Source organism: Solea senegalensis, linkage group LG19 (assembly GCF_019176455.1).
Source record: "Solea senegalensis isolate Sse05_10M linkage group LG19, IFAPA_SoseM_1, whole genome shotgun sequence".
In the NCBI taxonomy this organism is placed as follows: Eukaryota; Metazoa; Chordata; class Actinopteri; order Pleuronectiformes; family Soleidae; genus Solea; species Solea senegalensis.
In genome coordinates this window covers 14,753,279-14,772,522 of record NC_058038.1, presented here as the reverse complement: position 1 = coordinate 14,772,522, position 19,244 = coordinate 14,753,279, and the positions used below count along the sequence as shown (strand labels likewise).

The 19,244-nt window shown below is 39.9% G+C and overlaps 3 protein-coding genes across 4 annotated transcripts; all 3 read left to right on the top strand.

Annotated features, from left to right (window-relative positions):
• Positions 1 to 7,558: 7,558 nt before the first annotated feature.
• ppp1r27a (protein phosphatase 1, regulatory subunit 27a) lies at positions 7,559 to 9,797 on the top strand. The gene is made up of 3 exons (XM_044051893.1): positions 7,559 to 8,332; positions 8,468 to 8,618; positions 9,036 to 9,797. Exons 1-3 carry the CDS (start codon positions 7,894 to 7,896, stop codon positions 9,154 to 9,156), a joined length of 711 nt encoding a protein of 236 aa, XP_043907828.1. The 5' UTR covers positions 7,559 to 7,893; the 3' UTR covers positions 9,157 to 9,797.
• Positions 9,798 to 9,901: 104 nt separating this feature from the next.
• On the top strand, positions 9,902 to 14,132 carry mcrip1 (MAPK regulated corepressor interacting protein 1). Its single transcript, XM_044051895.1, has 5 exons — positions 9,902 to 10,002; positions 11,008 to 11,097; positions 11,293 to 11,411; positions 13,156 to 13,260; positions 13,359 to 14,132. Exons 2-5 carry the CDS (start codon positions 11,090 to 11,092, stop codon positions 13,421 to 13,423), a joined length of 297 nt encoding a protein of 98 aa, XP_043907830.1. The 5' UTR covers positions 9,902 to 10,002; positions 11,008 to 11,089; the 3' UTR covers positions 13,424 to 14,132.
• A 1,154-nt stretch (positions 14,133 to 15,286) lies between these two features.
• alyref (Aly/REF export factor) lies at positions 15,287 to 18,194 on the top strand. Of its 2 annotated transcripts, none has more exons than XM_044051740.1 (6): positions 15,287 to 15,654; positions 16,965 to 17,123; positions 17,224 to 17,371; positions 17,479 to 17,542; positions 17,629 to 17,827; positions 17,915 to 18,194. In XM_044051740.1, the coding sequence occupies exons 1-6, from the start codon at positions 15,418 to 15,420 to the stop codon at positions 17,927 to 17,929; spliced, it is 822 nt and encodes a 273-aa protein (XP_043907675.1). In that variant the 5' UTR covers positions 15,287 to 15,417; the 3' UTR covers positions 17,930 to 18,194. The 2 variants fall into 2 exon arrangements, with proteins under 2 accessions (XP_043907675.1, XP_043907676.1); XM_044051741.1 differs by having other exon boundaries at positions 15,287 to 16,588.
• Positions 18,195 to 19,244: the final 1,050 nt, after the last annotated feature.

The window sequence follows — 19,244 nt, the reverse complement described above, 5'->3', positions numbered from 1 at the left end:
ACAATAAGCCTCACAAGAATAGTGAGTACAGTTGTTTCCTATTGAGCTTGAGCTTCAGGCTTCTGCCCTCTAGTGGCCTAACTCGAGTAGTTTCTTAATATATGTTTCCTTATTCCAGTCTTAGAGGACTCAGGGTTACAGGTTTACTGTGGCTTATATGTGTCTAACGATGCATGTGACAAATAAAACTCTTGAACTTGAACTTAAAAAAAAATCGTATTTATATAAATTGTAAAACACATCTACTGTGCATGACAAATTTTGCCTTGAGCACTGAACATTTTTCAGTTTTCAGATTTTGTATCATACACCTGTAAACCCTCTGTAAATACCTGAATATCTCATGTAGCCTGCGTACAAATGGTATTAAACACCACTTCACTGACACCACTTGTCTTTTTGACCCCAATTTGAGGCCATGAATAAATAATTACTTTCACCATATGGATTTGTAGATTTAGTTTTCTATATTGCAAACCCTCTATTTTGTATTAATGTTTTTTTGGCTTCACTGTGTTTGTCATAAGAATCGGACTTCATGTCTGGAAGCTTCACGCGCAGGAAAAATGTGTTTTTCAGGTGAACTGACAACAGCAGTAGAACTTAATGTCAAAGTGCATACATTGGGTTGAGTCAATACATGGCAACTCTCTGTTGACATGTGGATTACAAAGATCGGCTTTTGACGCGAAGCTCTTAGGAGCAGATCAAACCCGTGTGGGAAAGTGTCACATCTGACACCTGAGCTGACAGCGACACACTTTCATCTCCATTCTTAGCACAGGCTAAGGCCTGTCCACACGGAAACGAGTAATGTACAGACTGACCTGTATATCAAGGGTTTATCTTATCTCTCCATCTCATTGCCTCTCTGTCTGTATCCCCATGAACAGTGCAGCTTTGTTAAGTTGTCAGTAACATGTGTCACCAGGGTGAATATTTCCATAGATTACACCATTCCCTCCTGAGCTTTCATAAGCCAAATGATGTATTTGTGGTAACTGTGGCTTCAGTTCAAAGCTTAATGAAAACATACTAATGAGAGCTGTAATATAGTCAACTCATGGTCTGTTCACACAGGAAATGTAACCTGCACAGTCGTTATCTTGGGCTAGACAGTATGTGATCGAGAGACAAAAACCACAAAGTCGTGTTTGCTCCAAGTGTGTTTCAATTTTTATGGGTTATTTAAGACTCTGCACACTTTGCCCATGGATGGTGCTTCTCTCACGTCAGATCGTATTCACTCTGTCAGGGGAGAAGACAGTGGATTTACTACCCGTCCCAAAATGATGATGTGTGAGGTCATGTGCCTCAGCAGAACTTTGGGATTCATATTACCACCGGAGGACACGCACAGCCACTCAAGCTGTCACATGATCATTTTGTACAGTGACAGTATTGTGGTAATTAAGGAAACGCACTTGGCTGCATGCATATGCAACGAGTGATAGATCAGCGTTCAGGTCCCGGTGCAGTCTTCAGTCCGCTCTTTACTACTGCACGTACACTCTTCATATCTGTGCTGAGTAACCTGATCCAGCTCCATCTGTATCTGGAGCGCCACTCCTGAATCGCCATTGGCTGCTGTGCTAAAATTAGCATATTGACCCCTTTGAAATGCATTCTGGGAATATCCTGTCTTTCACTTGGCCTTATGGGGCCAGTGGTCGTCTTCAGATGCAGCACTGAGGTCATCACTTAGACCTGATGTTTCTTCTTTCCCCAAAGGAGATTTTATGTTCTAAGTCACAAAGTGGTTGACTATGATTTATAATAATGGAGTCAGTGAGGCAGTGGGAGCCCTTCTGAAACTGGAGGTACTCTCTCTCTCTAAGTTGTAGCACCAAAAACACATTTTAATGTTATTTTAATCTGCAGAGTGTCATTTTAGGGGATTTTGGTTCATGGTGTTATTATTCTGCCTCTGTTGGGTCTCTATAAACAGAAATGATATAACATCATCTGTGCTGTTGCTGTGAAAATTGTTTGAATTAAACAAGCAATGTTAGCCACTACAGTTTTAAGAATATATGTTTTCCCTGTCATCTAAGATGAGTCAACTGCACAACCAGACGGGCACAGTTAGCCAACGAGGTCTGCATTAGGCCACATAATATGCAAAGCATGAGCCATATTCCAAGGTTTAAAATCAATGGTGGTTTATAACATTACAGTACATGCATGTTACAAAAAAGGAACTTTATTTGAAGTTTTTGTTCCATGCAGCATTTAAAACAGTTCCCTGTTACGAATATGCTGTAGTGATCAATGGTAAGAGCTCATTGTCCATTTATCTTTCAGCTAAAAACACGTACAATATTGATTTTCTTGTTTTGTCATGGACAAGCAACTACATGCCATTGTGCTGTAATAAGGCTACGGGCTGAAGACAGCCCAGCCATGCCACTGAGTGTATGTGTGACACTTTCTTGTCCTTCATAGGCTGAGCAAAGCGTAGTCTAAGTAAGTCGACCTGTTAAAAGTCCTCCATATTTGATTGCTTAAGCTCTCACAGATCCTGAATATTAATGTGACATTGAGGGGGAGGGTTCGCTGGACAGTGGACACACGTCCCCATTTCAAGAAGGGAACATATACCCTCATTGTGCAATCAAGAATCAACCAATTATGTAAAATGTTTAGCCTTTGACCTCGTTTTCCGTGGATATGGGCTTCAGCTAAAGTAACTCTATCCTCACACAAACAGTCAGCAGCCTTGGTGCTACTTCCACTCCCCTCTATGCTAAGTCTCAAGTCCTCTTGCTCTCACTGTGTCCAGGACAGCTGCAGCGTTGGTTTACTTCCTTTAACTCTTTGCACTGCAGTATTTTTTTCTTTAATACTTGCTCAATGTCAACAAGAGAACCCCACATTGGGATATAGGCTTTTTAAAATGGTCTTTGTCTTTAATTGGACAATAGGATGGCATATAAGTTCTGTAGAGTTTATGGTTTGATTTTTCACTCATGGAACAATTTATTCACAGCTGTACTGTATGTCCTTTTACACGTCCGGTACATACGGGCCACTGGAAAAATATTGCAGTGTTCATGAGGAGCCAACAGTTCTGAACAATTCTATTTCCCTTTGGAACAAAGAACACATTAACACTTCACCAGTCTGCACCTGCTGTGTCCAAACACATAGACTAGAGTAAGATCGGGTACATTATCCTATTAAATTGAATAAACAATGCCTTTTATGACCACTAATTCCATTTATTGCCTATTGCTCAAGCTCCAAAGATGTTAATATTCATCAGTGTTTATGCAAATCCCCCCTATGATGAGATTATGAAATCTGTTTTCCCACAGAGATCATACACTATTTAAATTTCAAGTTTAATTGATGGAAAAATCAGGCCAGTTATTTTCAAAATCACGTTGTTTACTTTATAGTTTGCACAGTTTTAATACATTTGAATAGAACGTTGTACAGAGGAGAAAACACTAAGGCTCTACATTATAGGAGCACCATAGTACAGCGACTCTGACAGTTTAACTCACTGCAGCTTGACTTTGCCACTGTTAGTAAATGACTCTATTGATTTTATATTAAAAGTAAGAAAGAAATGTAAGCCATACATTTAAAAATCATAAATGCCCATTACAATGCATTCATAACTGAGAGAGGAGTGGCCCAGCAACTTCAGAGTACAAAGGCATTAGAACCACGATGACCATGCCACATGTGTTGGGCCATTTGGCAGATGAACTCATTTTAAACAGCATATGGCTCAGTTTAGCGTTGGATGTGTTTGCTTCATTCTTGTGAGGATTTACAGTATCTCCTAATCAATTCACCACATGCCACTGGAGCTTGTAATCTGCATGTGTATCATGTGCATCAACACATTTTACAGTTGTAGTTGTTCTTTGAAATTAAATAGGAAAACAAAACTTATATGGCAAGTCAATTCTATTTCTTCTGTATTAGCTGTGTCAGCATAAGTTAACATATGTTACTGGCAAAAACTTGGATTCATGGCTTCATAGAGGTTACTCCCAATCCAATCTAATTTATTTATTTGAACAAAGTGTTGTACAGTGATAAAGTAAACATTCAAATGCTTAAAACACAAACAGAACACAACACACCCAACAAGTGAGGGGCAAAAAACAAAGGACATACACAGCACAGCTCACACAAATGCCAGAGAGAAAAGATGCGTTTTCAAGACAGACCTAAAAACAGGAAGTGATGAGGCCAATCACTCCTGAGCCTCAGACTATACGTCAGGATATAGTATTTTAAATAATATTGTACTCTACCATAAAATATAATTGGATAAATATAATATAATTGGATACATAGAATAGATGAAACTTTGGATATACCCCTATTCATTGTTATTCAATTAAAATAACTTTATTTTATTTGTATAAACGCATCAGAGTGTGTCATACAATATGGCATACACAATACAATCTTAAATTTAAAACTGTAATGACTGAATAGAGCAAAAACCTGAAGCTTGACATGGCTCGTGTTGCTGTTCATTCTCTTTTAAATGTAAAGCCTGTTATGAACTGTATATGTTACGGCTGTATATCCACGTTTCCCAAGAGGCATCATGGTGTCATAGTGTCTGTCTTTCAGTGAGAAAGACAGAGGATAACTTGCTCCTGATTTAGATTACAACTTCTTTTTTTTCCCCTGTCCTCTGCCCGTGCCGTAACCAGATATACTTTGCAGCCTGAGTGTATACCTCCCTCTGGGGCTGTGGGGATCCAGACAGTGACTAATCCCCTCATGTGTACGGCTAGTGATGCAGGTGTGTGCTCACACTGGCTACCTGTCATGGGACCAAAATGTGTCCAGGAAAGTGAGGCGGCTTCTGAGAAAAGACTTTAATATTGGCTGTGTTATTGTTAAGCCATGACCTTCCTATAACACTTATAACAACAGTGCATTTTCGTCTCGTGCCCTATACTTCTGTTTAAAATTCCTGCTGAGGGTCAAAACTAAGTTGTGAAACAATACACGGGCAGATGTGTACACAAATTATTCAGATTTGATACACTGACCTTTGTGGTCCACATTATTTATTGGTACAGCAAACCTGCATTCATTCCATGCTAAAGACTGACAGGATGCTTCACAGCGCTTATTTTTAGAGGATGGAGTCATAGAACTATCTCTTACCTGTGAAGGAATGCATAGCTGCAGCATGTATTGGTCACCGATGAGCCTCTGTGACAGGTCAGTATTAAAAACATCTTCATGTTGTGTTGACTTCAGTTTCATGGTTTCATTTTTTGATTGATTGTCACTGAAGACCTGAATGTTTGCAACCGGACAACAAGCAAATGGGTCATCCTGAGCACATATTAAAAGTTTCTCTACCAAATACGAACGACAGTACGTTGTAGACTTCCGTGTTTGAGTTTGGCTATAAACAATCCTTGGTTTTTGTTCAATTTGAAGGTCCAGTGTAACGGACTTGTGTTTACATGGGCACAAGCAATTGGAATAAAAGCCTGACCGGAATAAATATGTCATGTAAACATGTTAATCTAGAAATTCTGATGTGACAAAAACGACTTGTATATGGGGATCGTCATTCGGAACGGTGTTCATATAAACATTCGACGTGATCATGACTTCCTGGTTTGGTGCTATCACGTGTCTGATCCATGTATGCGTGACATACTGTGTTTCCGTTTTGTTACTGCTGTCGCACTGACATACAGTAAACATACAAATACAAATACAAATAAATGTATGGGTAGTGTACTTCATTTCTGTCACCAATGTGTTTATTTGATGAATTTAAAAATACATTTTAATACATTAACACTGATTCCAGTCCACAACACCACAGAGATGAAATCAGCATTAGAATACTCCTTTTTCTACCTAGGACTATTGCGCCATGTAACTGAATGTTTTCAGCTATTTGACACATCATAACATGCAACCAAAGGGACAGGCAGGTAGTGGGAGAGCAGGCTGAGACTATGTTTAGCTGAAAGCATGTGATATTTCAGTCTGACATGTGTCCAAGAGTCGCCATGACATCGGGTTGTGACAAATAAACATTTTTTCACATGCTGTGGTTCTCGTTTCTTTTGGTGTGGAAGTAGCTGTGGAGAGGAGCGGGGAAAGCCGAGTGTCACCATCGCTCAAGGACGTCCCTGCACCCCCACAATACCATATAAGACACTGTGAAACTAGATAGTGGCTTTAAAAAAAACCTCTTCCACAAGTATTGCATGACAGCTTGAGTCATTGCATGATATGATGTGAATAATTTGATTTTTCATATTCAAAAACAAAGCTAGCTGCTGCTTGCCTGCATTTTCAGTCTTCACAGCATGCACTGCCGTTGTGTGACAGCCGTATTATGAAGATAAAGACTAGCGAGTGAAAGCCCTCCACATGACGTAGAACAAATAATAAAATATAATTTACAGCAATTCGTTAAATAGCAACAAAAGAGATTGAGGTGTGTCGAAAGGTCGTACTGTAATTGGTCGCAGTTGTGTCTCAACATAAACCTAAGATTGGCAGCCGTGCTATTTACTCTGCTACATTGGCAGCATCTGTGAGATGCCCAATTCCTCTTCTAAGGTTCTATAAACCAGTTATAGCCAGCTCTGCCCATCTTAAAGGTTTTTCTGAGGACAGCTGGTGTGACCACCACACTATAACAACTCAACGTCTGTCACGTAGTGATAAAAAATAGGTGGTGTTCATCATTTTCAACATTATATTTATAAATTCATTTTATTTAATCACATAGAATACAGGAAGTTTTTCTGTACGTGTTCTGAATTGAACAGCAAGACATGTTTTTGAGTGTTGTAAATAGCTGCCTTTCTGGCAACCATGTGACTTTTCAGTGGCATCTGAGATGAAGGGTTACATTTACTCTGTGTGGCCCTCGGCTCCTCATGACTGCGCTCCCACAGTAACCTCTACAGGGAAAATGTATTGGTGTATCTGGTTAAGATGCAAAGGGCACACATAAAGAGTCACATGACATAAACATGCAGTGAGGAACACAAGAAAGAACATTTACAAAATTGAAAACACCCACATACACTTGGCTTTAAAAAGCCAAGTGTTACAAAATTACAAAAAAAAATATAGTTGTAAGCGTTTTGAATCAAAACGGGCAGTCAAATCAGCAACACAAGCCAGAATAAAATCATGTGCCGTCGCTTTGTGATGTTGTTTTTCTGTTGTGAAACACAACTCTTGTTGTGGTCTGCAAAACAACATGATTCTCAGAAAACTGGCATGTGTGCACATACACACGTACTGAAAAATTGCTAAACCCTCCCAGACATGTGACATACACGTTACTGTTGGACATTCAGTGACATTTGTGTATGTTTATGTAGTGAGATGTCTCAAGCAAGACCCAAAGAGATTTTTTTTTGTCAACAGTTTTTATGATTTGGCGACAGTGTCCATGGACATGTGCCTGCATAGTGGGAGGAGCTATACAAGGCTCTCATTTCTAAGCTGAAGTCACTGGATATTAGGCCCCAAAATAGACCAACAGAGGGTATATAGGGGTCCTCACCAACTTGCCCCATCAGACGATGGTCCTATGCTACAGCAAACACACTGTGCATATAAACCATTACAACCTCAGTTGGGAGAGATTCACAGCAGATGAAAAAGAAAAAGAGGACAAACCTAACTAAAAGAAGGGGATTTGGACATAGTGAAGTGAAGAAAAGGATTTGAAAAGTGCAAATACTATGCAAAGTTTGTGACATTTGGGGCTGGACGAGGCTTGGACAAATAAAAGGAGTCAAAGGGACACACAAAGGACACGCGGCAAAGGATACTGCTCTTTTATTGGATTAGTGCATTCTCTTGGATTTCTCACTTCCCTCCTCCTGAGCTGACAGCAGAGGGGGAGGCACTGCAGCGATGAAGTTCAACTATCATGTACCTCCGGCGTCCTCGTACACACGCAGTTCACAGTACACGCCAACGTACCACACACCTACCTATTACACCCCCTCACAGTACACACCAACGAACTACAAATCTACATATACCTCAACAACAAAGTACACCCCCACACAGTACAGCACAACTCATTACACTCCATCACATTACACACCTGCTTACACAGCTGCACCAACATACATCCCTTCATACAGCAAAGAGCCACGGTACACTTCATCACGACGTGCACAAGCAAAGGAAACCCCTGCAGCGGTAATACCAGTCACACCTGCAAAGAGGACTGTGCACTTCCCCAATGACATCATCTTCCAAGATATTGTTAGACGAGGAGATTTGGAGCAAATTGGTCGGTTCATGAGAGCAAGGAAGGTTCGTGTGGATACAATTTTCCTCTCAGGTGAGTTAACTTCTACACCCACTTTTCTTCAACAGTCCCTGCAGGCACTGAAAAAACCCTCAGCTAAATGAAATACAGTGACTTGACTGCATGGTTCTGCTCAATTGCAGAGGACTTATTTAGTTTTGTGTTCAGGTATGGCAGCACTACATGAAGCTGTGCTAACGGGAAACCTGGAGGTGGTGAAGCTGCTGGTGAAATATGGTGCAGATGTTCATCAGAGAGACGAAGATGGCTGGACGCCACTTCACATTGCCTGCAGTGACGGCTACCCAGAAATTGCTAGGTAACATCACCACTATTTGTCTCTGATTTCTTTAAATCAAATAAAGACCTTACCTAGAGAACATGAACATTTAATTTTAAAATTGTGTAGCACGGTGGCTTTGGAAACCATGCGAAGGCTTTTTGGATATGTATTTTAAATAGCTAAGCATTGTGAAAAAATGTGGAAAAAGTGACATAATCCAATAATCATCAATCAAGGGGATTCACCGGAAATAATGATTTACACTACCCAAATACCAGGATGTTTTGTTTTATATTATGATCATAAAGTGACCCACAATAGAGCTAAACTAATATATCTAAATGGTGGATGGTGACTAAAAATAATTTACTCAAATGAGAAATAATGGGGTGTATTTATTTGTAATCTGAATCTTGTTTCACTATATTCATTCAGTCACTCTCCCTCCTTCAGGTATCTGTTGTCGATTGGAGCCAGCACAGAAGCAGAGAATGAAAATAGTGAGAAACCTGCAGACCTCATCGACCCAGACTGCAAAGATCTGGTCAAACTGTTTGAGACTGGCTGTGTGTGACTGGCCACCATGTGGAGGGAAGCAACAGAGGATGTACATATACTTTAATGTAACTATGGCCCATAGATATACTGTACATCACTGATTTTGTCAAGCAAAATGGTTGGTCTTTTTGTCGGTTTCAAAAGTGGTTGTTTTTTAATAACTGCGAATCAACATGCAGTTAAGCTATATTTCCCTTTAATGTGGTCATATATTTTATTACTTTATTTTGTGAATTTGTCTTTATGCCAGCATCTATTTTGGAAATATTATTTTTTTACTTTCTCATGTACCACAATGTCAAAAATGTGCCACCAAAATCCGCTTTACCTGTTATGTATGCATCCCTTTTTGATTTGGTTAATTTATATTCTCATGAATATTTCATAATAATGGTGGGAAGTTAAATTGCAAGTTACATTACACTAAACATTACATTATCAACACAGTATGTGGACCTAGATGTTTTCTGTCTGACAAGATAGTTATCTTCACTGCTGGGCAGAAAGATAACATAAATTAATAACCATTATTTCTCACTAAGATATTGCTGTTCTTTTCTGTAGTGAAATCAGCAATTAAAGTCTTATTATTTTCTTTTCAATAATTGTTTTTGTACATTTTCATAAATAAAGATACCTTTCATAAATATCACTGTCGTGTTTTTTAAGAGTAATGAAAAGACCGTCAACCACCATCACTTCACTATCATGTAGCTTTTCAAATCATGTCCGCTTCGAGTCCTTTCACTTCCGTGTCCTTTCCCGGAAATGATTCGTTGGCATTGGCAACGTTTTAGCCAGGTCCAGCGACGTACACAGTCTGAATCAAGACACCAAAAGGGAATATTATTTTTTAAAAAAGGTTGGTTGAACATCTTAACACAGTGCTCTGTTACCCGTAGCTTTAAGATGTCGTTATTGGGCCAAGCGTCTTTGTAATAAATGCTTAATACCGGCAATGCTGCTGAAATGTTAGCTGTTTTAAGCTAACGCTACGACAAGGCAAAGTAAATCAGATGCTAGCCGGCTAAAGCTAGCTTAAACTATTGTGTCAGCAAATCCATTGTCGGCTATCCCTCGGGACATCGCTGCAGGATAATACAGATACCCAAAAATAAGCAATTTTAGGGACAGTGCGTGCTGTTTTTGTCGGGAGTTGAAGCACAGGTTACACACTGGGCTTTGTAAACAAAGACCTATTGGTTTGTTGACGTCCTTCAAACGCTTACCGTACCTGGGCTTTATAGAAATTAGGAAACGTTTGCAACTTTTTTTTCAGCATTATGAATGTGGTAGATGCACTACTTGTAGGTATATTTTAGTATGGTAAGAGTGGATAGCTTGTAGCTAAAAAATAAACTCAGTGGGGGTTTTTTAAAATACGTTTTGTTTTAGAGATGTAGGTCTTTAGTCCTAATCCTTTTATGGAGCAATGGTAGAAGTATTCACATTCATACTTAAAGTCGGTGTGATCATATTGTAGTATTATCAGTAGAACCTCCTACAGTTTAAATTCAGTGAAATCAATAAAATTATCTTAATCAAAAGTAAAAATGTACACAGCAGTGAGGGTCTAGAAATAATAACTAATCTTAAGATGTCTTTATTATGTCAGTTGAGATTGGCACAGCCCCCCTCATGTGGAGGATAAAGCGGTAGATGATGGATAACATATTATTCATTAGTCATATGAGAGACTAAGAGTAAAGAGCATTATCTGTGATGTAGGCAATGGATAAAAAAAAACAAAAACGAATGCAACTGCTGCCTCAAAAATCTACTTGGTAAATATACTTTGCATTAGAGACAGAAACTGACTTCTTAGATTGTGTGAGATTTGAAAGTTGTCTCTTTTGTTTCTTTCAAGACTCCAGCTAAGGAATTCTGAACCTTTGTATCTTTCAAACTCACCATCGAGGAGCGAGGAGTGAGTACAGACTGCAAACAGAATGACCAGGTGGGTTAATACTCAGTAATACTCAAACTGTATTGAGTGGTCTTTACAGTTTGATTTAATGTACTACATTGTTGATTGACACATAATAATAGTATTATGTCATTAATTTAGTGTGCGTATACATGGAGTGTATAGTGTGAAGTGACTTAATTGTCTGTTTGAGTTGCTCACTTAGCTGTTTTCATGTTTATGAAGCTCATCTGCTCCCAGGATGGTGAATAGTTACAAGCGGACTTCAAGCCCCCGATCCCCAACTAACAGTGGGGAAATCTTCACTCCTGCACATGAAGAAAATGTGCGCTTTATTCATGATAGTAAGTATGATCTCTAATACTGGTGTTTTAAATTTTCATTGTCAATATAAAGTCACATAACTGTGTGCAACAATGTAACAGATAATGAGCATCATTTGTGAACCACAGTGAGATTTTAGCTTTATCACCTGGCACTCAACCTTTTCCCAACACTCATACTAGATGATTAGTCTATAACCACTATATATTTTTCCTCTAAACAAAGAAAATGTTTACATTGAGTGTTACTTACCTTACCAAAAGTCTTTGTTCAGTACAGTACCTTAGATCTAAAAAATCTGCTGAATGTTTAATCATCAAAAAATAAAAGAAATATTGCTAATTGCCAGACATCTCTCCATATGACTACCACTGGCTGCAAATGAGTGGAATGTAAAAGCATTTGCAAGACAAAGGCGGTGTCCACATTATCACGTTTTAGTTTTACAACAGCATGGTATCAGAAATACTCTCTCTCTCTCACCATATATGGCAAGTGATCTAATAAGGGCACTGGCGTGTGCAGTGCGGACTTTGGTTGTGTTTGGATGAGAAATGCAAGAAACATTGGCAGAAATGTGACAGGTCACTAAAAGATCAGCTTTTTCCTCGCCTCGCAGGGACAAATGAATGGAGTCAGACAGTACCCTCAACTTTCTTTGATCTTTATGTGGGTTACTGTGGTAGTAAAATATACACCTTTTATGAAGATGGGGCTGCCAGGCAGGAGAAAAAAAGGGGACAACCACAGAGAAGGTTCCTTGGATATTGTGAAGGAGGACAATAGGACAGTTGGTCTAACTTAGGAGGACATGAGGGATAGGTTGAGAAGGAGCCAGATGATCTGCTGTGGTGACCCCTTAAGGGAGTAGCCGAAAGAAGAATGTTCTTTGTTAAAAAAACACACCAAGGCCAATTATCATCCAGGGGTTTAGAGAGAGGAGGGAAGCATTGCACCTCTCTGTGTACAGCCGGCCAGAAATTACTATCAGAAGAAAAGAACACACAGTATATGCAGTTTCGACTTTGACTTTGTTTTGACAAGAAATGCAAGAGATGTCAGTCTGTCTGTTTTTCTTTCTGTTGAATCTGTTGAACGGGTGGCTTGACAGGCTTCAAACTCAGCAGGTGACTTTATATTGTTTGGATAAAGAGAACTGATACAGGTACTACACTAGTACATATACATGATAAGGCTCAGTAAATAGACAATAAAATAAAAACAAGATTTTAGCCATTTAACAAGAGGCCCATTTGATAAAATCCATGCTTGCTTAAGACCAATGTCTTAAGATTATGTTTGCCACTTAAACTTGCCTTTAGCCTTTTCTAATTAGAAAGTTAGGTTTGTAAAACACTCATTCTCCAACACCAAAGAAGAGAAAATCTCGTTTTAGCCTGCAAGGAAGAAGAGGCTGCTGGACTATTTCTGCCTTGCTTGGTAAATGTATATAATTTGGATAAATCCACATAAAGGATTTCAAACACAGAGTCACAAATATGACATTTGTACTTACTGATGGGGGCAGCAGTGGGAAAAGGCTGTCATGTGTGAGATAAAGTTGTTTTTAAGATAAGTGTATTTCCCCATGTGTCACAAACGCAGTTAGTGGAAGTGCTAAAGAAGTTGCAAGCATGTTGTCCCAGATTTTGTGAAATTGGACATGTAAACCACACGTCTCACATTTAGCAGTTTATTTTAATTTAAATTTGTTATTTTCCTTCATTAAGTCTCAACTGTTGTCATTGTCGCTCTTCTCTTCAGCATGGCAGTGTGTGCTTAGAGACATCAGATCAACACAAAATAGTGAACGAAATGACCGTGGACCACAGGAATATGTGGAGAAGAACCCAAACCCCAACCTACTTTGTAAGTTGTTAGCAAATTGGAATTGTATATGTCACACCAAAGGAATAAATTGATCAAGCACAAGCCAGTTAACAACTTGTTTCTGCCTGCTTTTGCAGCTTTTACGCCAGTGGATCTGAGTGACCTCAAGAGACGCAACACACAGGATGCCAAGAAGTCTTAGTCTTTCTCATAATAGCCAGGTTGCTTTTTTTCCACCCATTATCCTTGAGAACTTTTCCTCCATCAGCCCTCTGTCAGCCAGAAAGTCAACCCTGTTGGCCAGTCTAGCACAGAATGCCAAGTTTTTTTTTTCTAAACTCTGGACCATAACAACACACATCTCTTTCTTTATCATCTACAGTTGAAGAAAATAACTGGGATCTTGGGGAGCACAAACTCTCCCCTCTCTTGGTTTCTTTTTTTTTTTACGTCACAAAAATCGTCATATTTTTATTGTTTATGTGGATGGGACTGATGCACTCCTTCATTACAGTTTGCTGGCATCTGATGCTGATGTACAAACTGTTGACTGTCTCCACAGGACATAAAAGACTACGTACAGTCTTAAATACAAACCCTGTTTTCTTTACTACTGCTACTTTCATGACTGGAGGAAAATGCGAAAGGGCTGACATCTTTTTCATTTTTTTTGTTTTGGGTAGTTTGATCAATAAATTGTAGGAGAAATGGAATTGTCACATTGGATACACACTTTACGGGCACATTTCGGAAGCCAAATGCAATGTAGAAGGCCAACATTTTTATTATAAATTTTCTTGCTCTCAAATGGACTTAACGAACTAGAGACCTCCCCAAGTATGCTATGCTAGGATAACCCCTTCCTTCCCTAAAAGTTAAGACAAAATGTTGAATAAAAGATTTTTACAATTGTGGTGGCAATTTCTGTTGAACAGAGAAACAAAGCTGGCTCTTGTCTTTCTGTAAGTTTCCCAGCACAGTCATGTACATATAAGGTGTGAAACAATGTAGGGCGCAAGAGATGTCCGTGTTATACTGTATGTAAACTGAAGAGTTATATGTTATCTGAATAGGGAGTTATGCATTATGTGACTTTTGGTACAGAAACAGTGGTGCAGTTCAGGCAAGCTTATCTTGTTCTGTCCTTGAACATTGAGTAAGGCCATAACAGAGAAGTGTGAAATAGAGTTTAATGTTTCTTGGGCACTGTGATGAACCATGTGGCCACTTCAGAATACATTGAATGGGCAAATTAGAAATGATCCTGCTTGTATTGACCCTGCATAAATATTAACCAGAATGAATTTCCCTGGGATTTACTTATTTAAATAACTGATTATGCTCAACTTCAAAGGAAAAAATACATTTCTTATAGGTCCACTGTAAGAATTAGTGACATCTAATGGTGAGACTGCAGGTAAACAAAGACCAAAAAGAGAGCCTGAAACACACACTCTGGCTGGTTTGTCCTTAATAATATAAACCCGACGTTGCGATACGGCTGCCTTTATAAATCAAGACCCTTCACTAAAGTATATACTAAGGCTACAAATATGAAACAATTATTTATTGTAAAACAATTTTACACTACATAGAAACACTTGCAAACAATATCAATATCAACAAAATCATTGATTATGTAACAGATTTTGACTTATCTGGCAATTATTATACATAATTAATGGACTGATTTTGTGTCAGCCAGTTAATTCATAAAAAATATATGAAGTGAGAAAAATAAATGGTCTTCATGAAACTGTTTCATTTCCATTTGAAGGTTGTTGACATTTGAGTATAGACTTAATGATATATTCATACATTCATAAATATCAGCTAAACGTATGAATGTAAGTAATATACCAAAAATACATAACAACATAATGCTTATAAAGAAGAATAAATAAAGAAAAATATTCATGTTTCTTGGTGTATATATATATAGAGAGAGAGAGATTAAAATTGAATCTTCTAAGTGTCAATATGCAAGCGTCACAAAGGTCCCTGCGTGATGACGTCATGGTTACGTACAAGGCGTGGGGAAGGCAGTTCGTATATATACAACGTTCGCCAGCTTAGTGTGCTTTCTTATCGGGACAGAGAACGAGTTTGCTTAGATCTGCAGGGAGAGGGACCAATCGACTCTAGGGTGTATTTTTAACATTTTGTTTATAGTTTAGCATTACCGGGGCATCAAAAATGGCCGACAAACTGGATATGTCTCTAGATGACATTATTAAGCAGAACAGGCAGCAAAGAGGAGGAGGCCGCGGTGGAAGAGGTCGAGGCCGCGGAGGCTCCGGTGGCGCCCGAGGAGGAGGTGCTGGTCGCGGTGGAGTCGGTGGCGGATTTGGAGGCCGAGGCGGTGGATCCGGCCCCATGAGGAGCCGACAGAACCTGAACCGCGCTAGAGGCAGACCAACGCCTTACAGCAGGGTATGAGAAAGTTAGAGGAATGAGCAGAAAAGGAAAAATTCCTTCGGCAACCCTGAAAATGCCTATGTTACGTCCTTCTATTCTCCAGTAGGCTTGCCAGCTAATCTAGCTAGCTCTCAGAGTTTGCGGTTTAGCATTAGTGGAATTTGTTGTCATAATATGTCCCTTCTCCCACAACCTACGTATATCTTTTTTTTCAAGAAGATGTCCATTGGAGCGCACGAAAGTGTTAGCCGTATTGGCTAACTAGCTAAAGTTGGATTGAGAGGGCCTTGGCGGCGCCATTTTGAATCCAGCATCTTAAATTAAGGCTAGTCGTCCACACGCATTTAAGAATCGATGCAACCGCAGAATCAAATGATGATGGTGAGAGGAAGCTGCTTCGTCGAGAAAATGTGCCATCAAATGATTTTTCTTCACAACTTTTGGGAGAGTAGTTTTTGTCTATGTCCCGATGCTGCATCCAGGCGGCCCTTTGTTCGGGAGTGGCTGGCGGGTTTCACAACAAGGCCAGTTTGGTGGCTTTTCAACCAATGTGGCTGTTACCTATGGATGGATCAGTGGACTTCAACACCCCTGATAGCGATCCTATGAGGCAAATCTTCAGTCTTTTAGTGAATGGGCAGTTTAAGATCAACAATGCCTCAATCAAAATGGCGTGGTCTCAAAATGGACGCTTAGATAATCCACTCTCTCAGAGAGGGGGTGTTTGGCCATCCATATTAGTTTTTCTGGTGAATCTCCATTCCATATGGACAATTCCCCTTCACGAAATCCTGTTTTGTGGCTTTGTAAAGAACTCTTGATCAAACAAGGAAGCGTGGTGCAACGATGGAGGCAACGCTGCTTCAGATGGCGACCCCCTGTGTACCTGTGGATCGTATCTGGAGAGCTTTTGGAGGCGCAGATGGCAAGAGTACTGTGGGCAATATCGGTACAAGTTGTTCAGGGGGACAGGGTTTGACATAAATAATATGGGTGGGATTGGGGTAACTTTGGCTCAGTAGTCATTGTATTTATCATTATAAGCTTTTGACATTGTATACATTGTGTGTAGAGGCCATGTGCAGCACATGCCTTGTACTTAGTGGCCAAGTGTCTGTGAATGTCCCTCTGTCTGAACTGATTCACTTGCTTGTAGTGATGGGGTGGGCAGGGAATATTGGGGACCCTCTTGGGGGGAGCTGAGCACCCTGGCCCTGTTGGAAGTGGAACCCCTGCTTGCCCCAACACCCAGCCGTGTGGACTCTGTGATTGACAGGCAAGGGGATCCTGAAGTCAGCAGGTGCGTTCTCTTTCATCTGTTGCAGCCTAAACAGCTTCCAGATAAGTGGCAGCATGACATGTTTGACAACGGCTTCAGCGGCTTCAATGGCACTGCTGGGGGTGGTGGAGGAGCTGGTGTGGAAACTGGAGGGAAGCTCCTTGTCTCCAATCTCGACTTTGGGGTCTCAGATGCCGACATTCAGGTACTTGGATTTTTACTTTTCTAACTTTTTAAAGAAGTGCATCATTGCTGACAGGGTGGTGTGCAATGATTGCTTATCAGGGTTCTGCTTTTCTTTTCAGGAACTTTTTGCTGAATTTGGAACGCTGAAAAAGGCTGCAGTTCATTACGACCGATCTGGAAGGAGCTTGGGAACTGCTGATGTACACTTTGAAAGGAGGGCGGATGCACATAAGGCCATGAAACAGTACAATGGCATCCCACTTGATGGTATGTCTCAGATTGTAAATTCAGTCTTTTTTTTTTCTTTTCTTTTTTTTTTTAATTGGCACTGCTCCCCCTGCTGTGATTTTAAATTCTTATCATTTCAACTCAAGGGCGACCGATGAACATACAACTCGTCACATCACAGATAGACACACAGAGACGGCCTATGCAGGGGTAAGTGTGGCAGTCTTTTTTCCCTCCACTTATAGCCTAACTTGCACATACTGTCCACTAACACGAAGTGATGTTTTTGTTTTCAGGCTAAATAGAGGTGGTGGGGGCATGAACAGAGGTCGTGGGGGTGGATTTGGAGGCATGCAAAGAGGTCGAGGAGGACGTGGTGCTAGCGGTTCAAGAGGAAGAGGTCGAGGAGGACGTGGCGGGAGCGGTGGTGGCACCAGCAAGCAGCAGCTATCGGCAGAAGAACTTGATGCTCAGTTAGATGCCTACAATGCTAGAGTATGTTCAGCTGTCCATGTCATTGCCAGTCATCGGAGAATTGATGTTTTGGCAACTGTCTCTAATTCCGCTGTCTTGTTTTCTCAGATGGACACCAGCTAAAATAAAGCTCCTCCGGATTGTCGTCCTTCCTGGCTGCACAAGGGTCGTTGAAGAAATGTGCAGAACATTTTACACTTGGTTGTCTATTTGTGTGATGGAAGTTATTGTTCGAACTTCTTTTAAATGCTCTGTTTTTTACCTTTTTTTTTTTTCTTCATGAAAATGGTATTGGCTGTAGGTTAATGTGAGTTGGGTTTTCCCAGTCCTTCCCTCTACCCTGTCGTTACTGAGACTTGTAATAAACCTGCAGTGCATATTAACCATATCCCTTTTCTGGTTATGTGTCCATGAGTTTCATTGAATCTAGACTTAATTTTATGCTTGACTCCCTTTTTTGACATGCTATCACCTTTATGTGGTCTTTGAACAGTTGGCTGACCCATCTACATTTATACAGTGTCAGAAGTGGCTAATCTCATCAGTATCAATGCATGAATAATCAACTTGGGCTATCTGTTTAGTGTAGGAGTAAAGTACTGTGAATTCATGTGAATAGGCTATGCTGTTTTGAAAGTAGTGTCACTTTCTATTTGTTCTGGTACAAATAACATCTACGCAAAGGATATGAAAATCCTCTCGGAAGCAATGTCGTGCAGCTCCGCCTCATCGCCACTAGATGTCTCTACACCATCTTTACACACAGCCCATAGCCCCACGACCATATATGGTCTTAATGGTATCAACGGAGCTCTTTGAACTCTCCGTGTTTGGGGAAAAACGTGTACTTCGTACCTGCTTGCCACACCCATGGAATAGATTGATGAATCATGTGTAAAGTGCCACTTCACTGGGTGGAAGCTCGTGTGTTTTCTATAAAGTTATTGTGTTGCAAATATCACATCTCTAAATTAGCTGAATCCGATGGGAAGTGAACAAAAATTAAAATATCTAAACCCCTGAGTGCAGCGCAAGTCTGCATGCCCACACATGTCAAAAGAGGATTTTCCCGGAAGCGTGGCAACACATGCACAAATGTTAAATGTTAAAATTTTCACAAAAACAGTTTCCGTTTTAAGTTTTTCAAAATTTGTGACGCATATATTACCTTTTTCCTCTGATTTTGGACAACCCAGCTCCTTGAGTCTGCTCATTTTTCAAATAACGGTGATATATTTGGGTATATCAACAAAATAACTACTGTTTGCTAAGAAATCCCAGATAATTGTCAATGAAATAAAACAATCCCTCGGATGCTTAGCAAAAGCAAAAAATACTAAAATCGCAATGCAAATCTGTTGAAATTGCAAGTGAAAAGAAAGTAGATCAGTGAGTATTTCTAACTTTATACATTGTCCAGTTGCAAGTGAAAACCATG

Excerpts from the sequence above, each read along its gene's own strand:
- ppp1r27a (XM_044051893.1), top strand. The coding sequence starts at position 7,894 with ATGAAGTTCAACTATCATGTACCTCCGGCGTCCTCGTACACACGCAGT. Across the intron at positions 8,333-8,467 it reads GGATACAATTTTCCTCTCAG|GTATGGCAGCACTACATGAA; the intron begins GTGAGTTAACTT and ends TTTTGTGTTCAG. Across the intron at positions 8,619-9,035 it reads GGCTACCCAGAAATTGCTAG|GTATCTGTTGTCGATTGGAG; the intron begins GTAACATCACCA and ends TCCCTCCTTCAG.
- mcrip1 (XM_044051895.1), top strand. Across the intron at positions 11,412-13,155 it reads TGTGCGCTTTATTCATGATA|CATGGCAGTGTGTGCTTAGA; the intron begins GTAAGTATGATC and ends TCTTCTCTTCAG. Across the intron at positions 13,261-13,358 it reads CCCAAACCCCAACCTACTTT|CTTTTACGCCAGTGGATCTG; the intron begins GTAAGTTGTTAG and ends CTGCTTTTGCAG.
- alyref (XM_044051740.1), top strand. The coding sequence starts at position 15,418 with ATGGCCGACAAACTGGATATGTCTCTAGATGACATTATTAAGCAGAAC. Across the intron at positions 17,372-17,478 it reads CAATGGCATCCCACTTGATG|GGCGACCGATGAACATACAA; the intron begins GTATGTCTCAGA and ends TTTCAACTCAAG. Across the intron at positions 17,543-17,628 it reads CAGAGACGGCCTATGCAGGG|GCTAAATAGAGGTGGTGGGG; the intron begins GTAAGTGTGGCA and ends TTTTGTTTTCAG.